The 14,227-nt window shown below is 38.1% G+C and overlaps 1 protein-coding gene across 1 annotated transcript; it reads right to left on the reverse strand.

The window, feature by feature from the left end:
* Positions 1-11,946: 11,946 nt before the first annotated feature.
* LOC139430804 (histone H1-like) lies at positions 11,947-12,878 on the reverse strand. Its single transcript, XM_071198116.1, has one exon. It carries the CDS (start codon positions 12,804-12,806, stop codon positions 12,018-12,020), a length of 789 nt encoding a protein of 262 aa, XP_071054217.1. The 5' UTR covers positions 12,807-12,878; the 3' UTR covers positions 11,947-12,017.
* Between the last annotated feature and the right edge of the window lie 1,349 nt (positions 12,879-14,227).

The following is a 14,227-nucleotide window of genomic DNA, read 5'->3' on the forward strand; positions in this document are numbered from 1 at the left end:
TTCAAAAATTTTTACTTCAAATATAAAACAAACACAGTACCAAATTTCGCCGTAATCGACAAATAACGCCCGGGATAGAATTAATTTTTAAGGGGGTGGATAACCCCAACAACCCCTATATGGTGTATTATGCCTTATTTTACACTAAACATTTTATTGTGCGACTAATTTACGGTTTTGTTTAAAGTATTTTCAAAATACCTGACAATTTTATCACATCATTCTTACGAAAAGTGCTTACATGTTAACCCCCGTAACTTCGCTGGGGTTGATCTAGGGCGAATGGGAAAAAACCCTTAACTAATATTTTTGAACGCACTAGAAGTATACTTAATGCCGCCAAAATCGATAGGGTGGTTTTTAAATAATTCCAAAAAAATAGGGGTAGTTCGCCCTTTTTAACCCTCTGCTATATGTGTGACACATCAAAAGAAAGCTCTTTTAAAATGAATATCAGTTACAATTTACCAAATTTTGATAGCACTTTTCGTTTTCAAAATATAAGTGAAAACGTACTTTTTCTCCAAACTTTCAACCCCTATAACTCGCCCCAGGGGCTTTTACCGCACGTATAAAAAAATGTGCGAACCTTATTTTGGCCCATTCTATGACTGTACCAAATTGCATCGAAATCGGTGAGACACAGTTGTGACACTTCCCTTGTAAGTGTTGATTCCATTCAAATATTATGTTATCTTTTAAAAGTTCACGCATATTTGCCGTTAATTCTGCATAATTGGGTCTAAATTTGTTTAAATAATTAAAGAATCCTAATACTCTTTGCAATGATTTTTTATCTGTTGGTGATTTCAACTCTTTTACTGCTTTTATTTGGTTATTATCAGGCTTTATTCCTTCTTTATTAAAAATATGTCCCATATAGTTTATTTCTTCAGCCTTAAGTATACATTTTTCTTTATTAAATTTTATTTTTTGTTTATGAGCAATTTCAAACACTTGTTTATTCCTAATTTCTAAGTCCTCCCAATTTTTGGCATGCATCAAAATATCGTCTTAAAATACTATAAGAATAGCTTTCTATTCTTACAAATATTTGCGAAATGATACGATGAAATACTATATCACTAGCGCAATTAAGACCAAAAGGCATTCTTAAAAATTTATATCGCCCAAAAGGCGTTTGAAAAGTACAAATGTTAGCACTTTCCTCATCTAAAGGTAACATCCAATAACCGCAATTTGCATCCAATTTCGCGTAACACTTTGAACCAATCAATTTTGAAGCAATTTCGTCTATTATAGGAAAAGGATAATGGGATCTTTTAAGAGATTTGTTTAATTGCTGTGGATCCAAACAAATTCTTATTTTACCACTCGGTTTTTTAACAATTACGATATTATGTACCCACTCGGTCGGTATATCTACTGGACTAATTATTTTTGATTTAACAAGATTATCTAATTCTTTTATAGTATCTTTTATATTATCTTATATCTTTTAATTGATTGTGTAGTAAAAAAGGTATTCTTCTAAAAGGAGCAACTTTAGGTTTTACCTATTTATCTAGTGATAAATGAATTTTTGGGTTAATACATCCTATTTCATCACTAATTAGTAATTACACTTTCATGTATGACATTTAATTTAATACAAGCATTTAAACCTAGTATATTGTTAAACTTTTCTTTAATATAAAATTTTATTTTATATTTTTTATCATTATAAAAACAATCCAATATGGTAGTGCCAATAATGGGTATAATTTCTTTTGTATAGGTTGTAATGTAGTCACGCGTTTTATTTTCCAAATTTAAATTATTAAAATTAGAAATTGAAAGTAAATTACAATCAGCTCCAGTATCAAGTTTTAAACTAATATTTATATTATTTATTTTTAAAGTAACATACCAATGCTTTTTTCACTCACCTACGTTGACGTTATTGATTCTTGCCAGGCGTCGACTTCGTTTATTTTTTTTTGTAGTTCTAAACCCTCTTTCTTCTCTGTCTCTCCTGAATGGTTTGCTATCGTACTTGTTTGCTTTCCCATCTCGTCTTCCTGTCGCCCTGGTATTTATCTTCTGATCTTGATATCCTCTGACCACAATATAAAGTAAATCAGTAGTCTCACTTGCCTTATATGGCGTCCTCAGTTTTACTACAGCACACACGCTGCGAGCATTCATGCCACGTTTGCTACCTTATGACTCCTTATGAGTGATCTTTATCATCGACATAAAAGTTTGTTGTGACAATTATTTCAATGGTGCGCCAAGCGGATGCGCAGTAAAAAATATACGGACACGACGTAAAAGGTGCCGACACGAAGTGAGACTACTGCTTTACTTTATACTGTGCTCTGACTTTTCAAGCCTGTGCAAAATGTCCTATTTTTTCACATTTTGAACATATTTTTCCATACTTTGGGCATTTTCCATAAGGATCACATATTATTACCAAAATCACATATAGAACTAAGGTTTTTTAAAACTGTTATATACTGTTCGTAGCTTTCATTTTCTTTTTGTTTGCGATTAAAGAAAATATACTTTTCGTATGTAACATTTATTTTAGGCTTAAAGTATTTATCAAATTTGTATTTTTTCTTTTTCTTCTAATTCAAATGTTTGGTAAATGTCCATACCTTGTTCTACTGTATGTAGAAATAATGCTATTTTTTTCTTCTCTTTCATATCTTCTTCACCGAACGCTATCAAACAATTTTCAAATCCTCTTGTGAATTTCTCCCAGTTAGTAGATAGATTTCCCTCGTATTTCATCATACCCAGGTTTCTTTCCATTTTTCTTTATTATTTTTTCACTTTGTTTATTATTTTTGCGCACAATCCTCGTTTTACCGCTTCAGTACATTTTATTATTTATATATAAACTATAAGTACAGGGTGATTCTCAACCTGTATGCATAAATTTGGGGATTTATTCCTCATGACAAATAATGAGTAATAGGTGAAAAAAATTGTAACAAATGTTTTTGCTTAAACCACGATGTTCCACTAGCGCGGTCTAAACCGGGTGTTGGCGAATTGTTTCGGTAGCAGTTTGTATCTGATTTCGCAATCTTTGCTCAGTATTCATTTCCTGAGCGGCAATGTTAAATGTCTAAATGCATAGTATAATATGGTTAAAGATGGTGCTACTCAAGGTAGATAAACATAAGGTATGCTCATACGGCGAACGAATTGACCCTCGCACGTCATAATCGCGTCATAGCCATTGTAAACAAACCTACACTTAAAATAGTAGACAATAGTTGTTGCTAAGCTTTGACGCTGTGATGACGTACGAGAGCCAATTCGTTCGCCGTATGAGCATACCTTATGTTTATCTACCTTGGTGCTGCTGATTGCGACTCATTAGTAGATTTGATGAGAGAGCAGTTTCAGCCACTTCATTTTGATCGTGATTTATTTGAGGAAATTAAACGTAGATCTCAGGGTCTACAGGAAAACATTGGTTTATATATCGCTAGCATGAAGGGATTATTTAACAAACATAGTAATTCTATTCCAGAAGCAAAACAATTAGAAATTATTATGGAACGTACTGACCCTACCATTATCGAGCTACTTATTATGTGTCGAAAGTTGGATGTTCAAAGGTTGAATGCTGTTACTTATGTACCTCCGCCTCCTAAAAGTAAGAGTTTGATACCAGAATTGGCTTATGCTTCTCCTAGTGCTACAACTAGTAATCAGAGTGGTGAATTGCGTACGAATAAATTCAGAGTTTCTGAAGTACGACATCCGAATACTCGATCTAATCCCGCAACAAGTTCTAAATGTTGAAATTGTAGAAAGGTGGGACACTTGGCTTTGAATTATAGGAAACCGAAGCAAATTCCTTGTTATGGTTGTGGTCATCCTAATGTTATCAGAAAAAATTGTCCTAATTGTGGGAATTTGAGAAACGGGTCGTCGGGGCGCCGTTAAAAGATCAAATTTCAAGGTCCCGTAATTCTTTTAAGCATGATAATGTTGTAAAACATCTTGACTATGTTTTGTCATACACTCGTGGCAATGAAAGACCTTATTTAAAAATATCGATTTATAGCATTTAAATGTTGGGATTGCTTGATTCTGGAGTCACGTGTCCGCTATTGGAAGGACAAGGTTGGAATAAATTAGTTCGTGCTGGTGTTTCTGTGCTTGAAGCTGCCAAAGTGTCTGATATTCGTGTAGCAAATGGTGCAGAATGTGACTGGGTGTATTGCGTATAGTTGTTAAGGTGCAGGGAATAGAGAAAATTATTGATATACTGGTTGTACCTGGATTGCCTCATGTGTTAATTCTTGGAATAGACTTTTGGATCAAGTTGGAAGAGGTCCCGGATTTGAGAGCGAAGGAATGGAAGTTTGCTGCAAATTCTAATGACGTTGAAAAAATAGAAACCATTGAGGCGTTGTACTCACGAAAAATATTAACTTCTGAACAGTCTGCAGTGTTGGATGAGGTGGTGAAGACGGATTTTACAACCCTAGGGTCTGGAATTGGACACACTCATCTGGTAGAATATAAAATTGAAGTTTTTGACAACACGAATCCGATAAAACAACGATTTTATCCCTAATCACCTGCCTTAATGAAGTACATCGATAATGAACTAGATGAAATGTTGGCAAATGGCATTATTGAACCATCAAAAAGCGCCTGGAGTAGTCCTGTTGTGCTTGTGCGAAAGAAGGATGATTCATACCGATTTTGCGTGGACTACAGAAAAGTTAATAGTGTAACTAAAAAAGACGCTTATCCTCTACCCTTTGTTGGTGCCATACTTGATCGTATAAGGGATGCGAGATATTTATCCAGTCTGGATATTAAATCTGCTTACTGGCAGATACCAGTAGCAAAAGATTCCCGTCAATATACAGCTTTTACTGTGCCAGGACGTGGATTATATCAATTTTGTAGAATGCCTTTTGGCTTACACTCAGCACCTGCAACATGGTTTTGGCATTTTGTCGCTTAAAAGAAGCTGGTTTGACTTTGAGCAGTGATAAATGTAACTTTTGTCGGAGTGAGCTCAGATATTTAGGATATGTTGTGGTTTCAGATGTTCGAAGTGTCATGGGAACTGCATCGTGGTATAGACGATTTATACCAAATTTTTCTGACGTTATACAACCACTCTGTCTTTTGCTAAAGAAATTAATGCCTTTGTTAACCACTGTATACCATCCTCAATATCAGCGAAGAGGACGGCATCATCTACATAGCACTCAATCTTGATTTTGTAATCATTCATAGTGTATAGTTTATCAGTTTACATTACATACTTTGTAAATATTTTGTATAAAAATAAAAGTCAAGAGGATTGAGATCGGGTGATCGAGATGGCCAGGACAATAGACTACCTCGACCTGTCCCATCTTCCGGGAAACACCGTATCTAGATGTCGCCGCATATATCGGATATCTATGAAAAAAAAATCTTTTACTACAATTTTTTTCACCTATTATCTATTATTTGTCTCAAGGAATAAATCTCCAAGTTTATGCGTATAGGTTGAGAATCACCCTGTATATAGATAAATATATTACTCAAGGTAGATAAACATAAGGTATGCTCATACGGCGAACGAATTGACCCTCGCACGTCATAATCGCGTCATAGCCATTGTAAACAAACCTACACTTAAAATAGTAGACAATAGTTGTTGCTAAGCTTTGACGCTGTGATGACGTACGAGAGCCAATTCGTTCGCCGTATGAGCATACCTTATGTTTATCTACCTTGGTGCTGCTGATTGCGACTCATTAGTAGATTTGATGAGAGAGCAGTTTCAGCCACTTCATTTTGATCGTGATTTATTTGAGGAAATTAAACGTAGATCTCAGGGTCTACAGGAAAACATTGGTTTATATATCGCTAGCATGAAGGGATTATTTAACAAACATAGTAATTCTATTCCAGAAGCAAAACAATTAGAAATTATTATGGAACGTACTGACCCTACCATTATCGAGCTACCTATTATGTGTCGAAAGTTGGATGTTCAAAGATTGAATGCTGTTACTTATGTACCTCCGCCTCCTAAAAGTAAGAGTTTGATACCAGAATACCTCGACCTGTCCCATCTTCCGGGAAACACCGTATCTAGATGTCGCCGCATATATCGGATATCTATGAAAAAAAAATCTTTTACTACAATTTTTTTCACCTATTATCTATTATTTGTCTCAAGGAATAAATCTCCAAGTTTATGCGTATAGGTTGAGAATCACCCTGTATATAGATAAATATATTACTTTCTTTTGTATTCCGCTGTCACCATGTTAATGTAAACTTCTTCGTGTAAGGTTTAGAACTGTCTTTATTTTAAATCAACTTTAAGGTATATACAAAATGTACAGTTGGTTGTTTATATTAAAACAAATCAAATACATATATAACATCCCCTGTGCGACAAGTTGCTTTTACGTAGTTTATTTTCTTTTTATTCATGAGGTGGCTCAGGTGATTCCATTTGTTTTTTTATGTTAGAACTAACGGTGCTACTCTCGGTTTCTTTATTGCGTCGGCTGTTGCCAATTTTTTTCTGTTTGATGTGTTGGTTCTAGTTTATTTTTTGGCCGCTTCTCTCTTTGTTTGTCTTCGTGTCTTCTTCGTCAAGTCCTTCTTCTTCGTGGTCGCCCAGACAAGAAGGAAGAAGGACACCACAGACAATATCGTAAGGAAAATGAAGGACCTGATAAAATCCACAGGAATTCCAGCAGAACAGCAGAAAGGTTTGTTTGTACAGGCGCCGGTACCACCAAGAATTTATGGACTACCGAAGATTCATAAACCAGACGTCCCCCTCCGCCCTATCGTCAGTGCCAGCAACTCTCCAACATACAAGTTGGCCAAATATCTTGCAAAGATTTTGTCTCCTTTCACAGGGAATACGGAATCGTATGTTAGGGATTCTACACACTTTGTGGAATCGTGTTTGTGGAATCCCTTTTTACTAGAGCACCAGTTAAGGATGCTGTAGATGGTCTTCGCCAAAAGCTCATTCCGGAGGGATTACCAGAAAACGTGCCAGATCTAGTGGAGTACTGTTTATCATCGACGTATTTCAGCTGGAACGGAGAATTTTACGACCAGTTCGAAAGGGCAGCCATGGGATCTCCATTATCGCTTTGAAGAAGAGCCGGTGGAAACCAAAACTATGGCTTCGATATGTGGATGACACGTTTGTGATATGGCAACATGGTCAAAAATGGCTTCAAGAGTTCTTGGATCAGTTGAACTCTCAACATCCCATGATTAAGTTTACCATGGAAACAGAAACTGCCAAAAAACTACTTTTCCTAGATGTGTTGGTCACCAGGACGACAAATGGAGATATGGAACTTGGTGTATATACACAACGCAATACCACAATCTCTTAAAAGAGCTGCTCTTGACAGGGGAGTGGAAGCAACTATAGCGGGTTGGATCCGCAATATGCTAGATAGTAGAATAGTTTCTACTTCACTTCACGGTGATACGATACGCTTCAGGCCGGAAGGTGGCTGCCCGCAGGGAGGGGTGTTATCTCCCCTGCTTTGGTCCCTCCTAGTTGACGATCTGATTGCGATAGTCGAAGCCGTTGGTGTGGAAATACAAGCTTATGCTGATGACATTGTCGTTATGGTCAAAGGAAACAGATATCCTCGGCAAACAGGTGCCGAGGATATCTAAAGTCCTCCAGGTGAGATACCATAGATACCATTTGCGCTTGGTGTAAGGGAGAGAACCTCTCAATAAACCCGCAAAAGACAATTGTTGTGCCCTTCACCAGGAAGCGAAAGTTGGATGGACTAATCCGCCCAACTATCCAAGGTGAAGAAATTCCTTTCTCAAAGGAAGTCAAATATCTAGGAGTAATCCTAGACAAAACCCTGTCATGGAATGGACATTTGCAGGGAGTTTTGCACAAAGCTAGACTATCCTTGTGGACTTGTCGCAGTCTTTGTGGAAAAAATTGGGGTCTTACCCCTGAAAGACTGTACTGGCTCTATGTGACTGTGGTTAGACCTATGATCACATACGGAGCAGCAGCCTGGTATAGGAAAGTCCGACAGACTTCAGTTATCAGTAAACTTTCACGAATTCAACGAGTAGTTGGATTGGCAATCTCTGGTGCGATAGGCACAACGCCAACTCTAGCAATGGAGGTTCTGCTTGGCCTATCTCCTCTGCATTTACATATAGAGAAAGTGGCTAGAACAACCATTTACAGATTTAAGCAATATGCTCAAAACTGTTCCGACATGTCCTACCAATGGGCTGCGGAAGACATTATAAGCACTGATATTGGGCTATCAATGCCGTCAGATTTGGCGGTATCACTATCAGTGATTAATGCTCGATACCAGATTGTACTGCTTGAGCGGCAGTCTTGGATCGAAAATGAAAATTCTCTGGTTCGGGCAGACATTTGCTTGTACACAGATGGATCAAAAACGCCTGAAGGGGTAGGAGCAGGAGTATACTGCCAGACACCTCGAATTAAGCAAGCCTACAGCCTGGGTACGTACTGTACTGTATTCCAGGCGGAAGTATTTGCTATTGACATGGGTGCTAAAATCCTTCTTGAAAGAGGGGTGAAGAACATGACAGTACGAATTTTCTCAGACAGTCAAGCCGCTCTCCAGGCACTGCAAGCCGTGAAAACGGTGTCGGCTCTGGTTAATGATTGTAAGAGAACATTAAACACACTGAGTTGTGATAACAGAGTCTCTCTGATCTGGGTCCCGGGTCACTCTGGGGTTGCTGGCTATGAAGCGGCAGATAAGCTAGCACGAGATCGCAGCGCTGAAGCGTTTGTGGGGCCGGAACCAGCAGTTGGTGTATCATTTGCGATGGCCAAATATAGGATTGGACTGTGGGCTGAAGAGAGTTCGCCTACTGTGGACCAGTTCTCCTGGAATGAGACATGCGAAGGTGTTTATTAACATCGCCACTGTCAAACCCGGGAATATTTTAGGACTTGCCCGTAGTAGCATAAAAGTTCTAATGGGTGTTTTTACTGGGCACTGCCGATTAAAAGCACACCTCAACTTGTTGGGTTTAGCCGACGATGTTGAATGCCGACTATGTGCGGAGGAAGCAGAGACGGTTGAGCATGTTTTATGCCACTGCCCTGCCGTTAACCGTATCAGATTTTCGATTTTTGGGTCGCAGTTTATCTCCTCAAAAGATCTGAATGACCTTTCGCCGAGCAAGGTATTAATGTTCGTTAAGAGCATTGGACTGCACGGCGAAATTTGATAACGATATCTATCGGGGTACAATAGATCCTTACGGTCGCGGTGCAACTTTAGTTGGTCCGCCTACCCGATATGTATTCTATGTAATGTAATGTAATGTAATGGTGTATATAGGAAGAAGACCCATACCAACAGGTACTTGCAGGCATCATCACATCATCATCCCCAACAGAAGAGGTCCGTGATCCGCACTTTATTTCAGCGAGCAGCGAAAATATGAGAAGGAGATAATTTGAGGAAGGAGCAACACTTTCTACGAGGCGTACTGCAGAAGAACGGATACACTTCGAGGGACATCAACCGGGCCATCAAGCAGCGAAAGCAGAGGGAAAACGCGGAGAGTACAAAACCTCTTGGATTTATCTGTCTTCCCTATGTTTCAGGTGTAACGGAACGAATTGCCAGGCACCTCAAGAAGAACGACATCATAATGCGGTACGGTACGGTCAGCAAAATCCGGAACACACTCCCGGTAGCCAAGGACAAACTAACTCCATTAAAAGGAGCGGGAGTCTACAGACTATCGTGTAGTTGTGGGAAGGTTTACGTTGACCAAACTGGACGTAACGTCGAGTACCGCATCAAGGAGCATGAAAGGGATGTAAGGTTGAAGAAGATCCAGCAGTCGGCGGTTGCGGAACATTGCCATGCAGAGAGACACCGAATAGACTTCGACCAAACAAAGGTGCTGGCTAGGGACAACAGATGTCACCAGCGACTGACAAGAGAAGCCATAGAGATCCACCGACATAGAAATAACGTCAACAGAGAGGATGGCTGGGAGCTTAGCAGAACATGGAAGATGGTGATGAACACGAAGACCTCCCGCCTCACACCGGACGCGACGCAATTAGTTAATAATTAGCTTTCATTGAATATTAATTAGTTTTCCGACTTATATATTATCCCTGATTTTCGATTTCGTCACTTCGAACCAGTTTCTGAAGAAGGTTGCAACATGGCATCCGAAACGTCAAACCTTTTCTTAAAGGACGCACGGCAAAACGCGAAAGTGTCTAGTTTTAGTTCAATTCTTGTTGTATTCTTCGTTTTTTATTGCTTTCCGGTGGGCTGAACCCCTCATCTTCGTTTTTGGTTTTTCTTCCGCGATGTTACTTCTGTTGGTCCTTAAAAGGTCCTCCAAGGTTTTATTGTCAAGCTCTCGATATCGTGGATGTTCGTTTTTACTGACGCCGACTCGATACGACCTGATGATTTTTGACCTACTTACTGACAATCTGTTTACGGTTATATCTTGTATTCTTATATCATGCGTGCACCTTCTTCCTTCCGATCACCACGTCCCCCACCAAATAACATACATAGATGTCCAAGCATTTTTCTATAAGAATATTCCTCGAATTTTTATTGATTTAATTCCTTAAGTACTTCATGTACACAGTGTATAATATAAACTCTATTAGATCATCCTGCTAATTTTTAATCAGTTTTATAGGACTCCAAGGTTAAACAATAACACATCAATAGCAAAAATTTTAATTCTTAAAAATTATAAATATAATTTTATCAAGTTTTATAAAATCCGACTACAATGTTTTAGATATTAATCTATTGGATGGAAGTTTAACCATATTCCTCCTTTGGTTGAATACAGAAATGGAAATGAATCCAGCTCTAATTTTTGTGGAGTCTTATCGTTAACTTCAATGTTAAAATTCATCACAATGCCAAATATAGCAACCTTCATTACCGCCGAAGCAAATCGTTGTCCTAAAATAAATTTTTTTAAGTTTTGATATATTTTAAGTGTAGAAAGAATATTTTTTCTGTTAATATTGAGCTAAGGAAATAAATTTGAGGAATTAGAAAATAAGATTGACGGGGAAAATGTCACTAATATAAGACAAAAATTTTTTGGGTCTATAAACTTCGTGATCAAACGAATATTATTTCCCAAATAAGATATGTTTAAGTATCTTTGATGATATATGACGTCTACCATGAGGTTTACTTTATAGATTACAAAGATCTAGAGGGTGAAGTTGCTAGATGAGTACAACGTCCAGAAGAATCATTAAGGTTGTACATTATCAAATTTTCACCGATATTAACTATCATATGTTTTAACATCCCTGCAAAAAGATTTAGATATAGATTACTGAAACAATACATAGGACAAGCAACACTGTTTTATTCTAGATGTAAGAAGCCGAGGGTGCAGTGTAAAAGTGTAAATTGCATAGAAGGATTTTTCGTTTTAATGGACACCGGAGTAATATGTTTATACTTTAGAGACAAGAAAAACTATCGGTGTCAAAATCGATAGCATGAAGTCTCTTTATATAAGAAATACAATATTACTTCAATTCGATAAAAATTATAATGTAAATTATGATAAAAATTACTATGTTATATTTTTGAACGCGCATTTTTTGAGATAAAATTGAAATGTACAGGTATCCCAAAATTGAGATACCATGCCTAAGTTGACATTTTTAAATAGGCACCCCATGATTTTTTTGTTGCATTTATGGATTCTACGTAAAAGTCAGAGTATTTTTCATGTTACACGATATTCAGCTGTCTTCGAGAAAAATGGCAATTATAAAAGAACTGGTACTACTTTATTTCGGGTAAATAAAATTTTTTGAAATTTTCAATTACCACCGCACAAGTGGTAACTACTGCGAATGGAACTAAGATGCATACTGCCGGAGTACATTATGTATAGATTAAAATTATGTTAGAATTCTTTTTCGTTATACCATTATTGGCCCTGAGAAGGGCCATTGTGTGGCGGCTTATGAGAAACCCCTTAATTCTAACAAATTGCAGAGCTCATTTTTTTTTTGGTAAACTTCTCTTTTTCGTGGACGACGATTTCAATTGTGCAGCACCACCAGCGACTTTCTTGGCGGTTTTGGGTTTCGGCGCTTTCGGCTTTTTCGTCGGTCCCTTGGTAACTTTTTTAGCTTTTGATGGTGCTTTTCTAACCGTGGTGGTTTTTTTGACTGCGGCAGTAGTAGAGCTGGTTACTTTCTTTTCTCCGACCGTTGGCGACTTTTTGGCTTTTGCTGCAGCCTTCTTTTTGCTTTCAACAGCAGGGGAACCGGACACCGGCGTTGTTTTTGCCTTCGCAGGTGAGGAGGATTTCTTCGTAGAGGCAGCTCGAGCTTTGGCCCTTTTAGATACGGCGGCGGCGGCAGGTTTCTTTTTAAGGGAGGAAGTCTTTGCTCTGCCTGACTTTTTTGCAGAGGCCGATGCCAGTTTAAACGATCCTGACGCACCTTTACCTTTAGTTTGGACAATAGCGCCTGCAGCGATGGCGGTCTTCAGGAATTTCTTAATAAACGGAGCCATCTTCTCAGCGTCAACTTTGTAATTAGAAGCCATGTACTTTTTAATAGCTTGAAGGGACGAACCGTTGCGTTCCTGAAGGGTCTTAATCGCATTATTCACCATTTCGGATGTAGGTGGATGGGTGGCTTTTGATCGCTGGCTTTTCTTTTTCTTCGCGGACGAATCGGAGGAGGAACCACCGCCGGCTGCTTTGTTTTTTACGGGTGAAGTGTTTTCCGTTTCGGAAGATACGGGGGTTTGCTGTTCCGTTTGTTGTACATCCGTCATTGTAGCGGCAGTTTGTAACAAAAATATTTTTCACAAAAACTCACGTGCACGAACGTCAACTTCGTACAAGTTATTCACAAACATTTTCCTCAGAAAATTGAACCCAACGTTGAATGTACATACCGAAGCCGAAAACCCATCCAAAGTCGATTTTCATCCGTCCGCACTGCTGGCATCACAACTGCGGTCTCGTGTTCGCAACTTTCTAGAAAAAGAGCCTGCTTGTGTTGGCGTCGCGACGTAAATATTCCCGTTAGGTATTTCAGTATAGTGGAAGAAGTTAACTCGACGTCTACGTAAAAATTTTACTTGTGGCGGTACGATTTCGTTGTGTAGCGACGGTTGAAAGTATAAGATGTCATTGACGTGACCGTCGTCGTAAACTTTAGCGTCGTCGATTTTCGCGCGTATGTAAAAACGGACTGAATTTTCAATGAAAATAGCTTTCTTAAACGTTTTAAAACCACGAGGCGTGTAAATTTTGTCAATATGTCTAAGCTTTTATCCTTAAAACGAGAGCGATGCGATCGGCAATTCCACATGGGTCACGAGTTTTCTCGTTGTTTCGAACATTATTGCCGACGCCGAGAACGCGAGAAAAGTGGTGTGTTGCGTTCCTAATTTAGGGATTACGTGTTCGCCTAAGTTTCGTATCATGCAAATACCTTCACGTGAGTGAAAAGTGAAATATTCGAGTGTTATGTCCACACCGCCAATGTCGGTCGTTACGCATTTACTCGTCTTTCGTTCATTGCGATTAGTTCTTAGGTTAATATGGTCAATATGATACCAATTATGTATATCAAATCTAATTTCTATTATTCTATACTTAATAGTAGTAGATCACTATGGTTCATATGCATATATTTTTCCTTTCACACGCTTTATCATATCTAAGTGTTGAAAACATATTTAGTAGTCCTGGTTAATGTTATTAAGTGTTGTGTTTTATAATAATAATAAACTTTATTCCCAACAGGTTCTCCACCCAATTACAAGAAAACAAAATTAATATTCGTAACAAAAAATACAATAAAAAATAAAAAATGTACAATAAAATAAAATAAAAATACACTGTATATAATACAAAAACAAATGCAAAATGTGAACGTGCAGCGCAACAACTAAACCTACCTAAAACACACCAAAGTGTGTAACAACAAGATCCCTAATACCCGGCCACGAATCAGAAAAAAGGTCACAATCTCCCGATATTAAATTAAAGTAGCTACACATTAACGAAACTGGCGAGCGTTGGGATACCAATGATCTATTGAAATCACAATAAAACAACCGCGATGATCTGACGTTGAGTCTAGGTAAAAAATGGTAAGTAGCCCGGCGGTCGAAAAATCCTTACAATTACGATAAATAAATCCGTATGTTCGATAACATTTTGCGCAAAGAGTCGATACGTGTTT

This window comes from Onthophagus taurus, chromosome 7, assembly GCF_036711975.1.
Source record: "Onthophagus taurus isolate NC chromosome 7, IU_Otau_3.0, whole genome shotgun sequence".
NCBI lineage: Eukaryota > Metazoa > Arthropoda > Insecta > Coleoptera > Scarabaeidae > Onthophagus > Onthophagus taurus.

Excerpts from the sequence above, each read along its gene's own strand:
- LOC139430804 (XM_071198116.1), bottom strand. The coding sequence starts at position 12,806 with ATGACGGATGTACAACAAACGGAACAGCAAACCCCCGTATCTTCCGAA.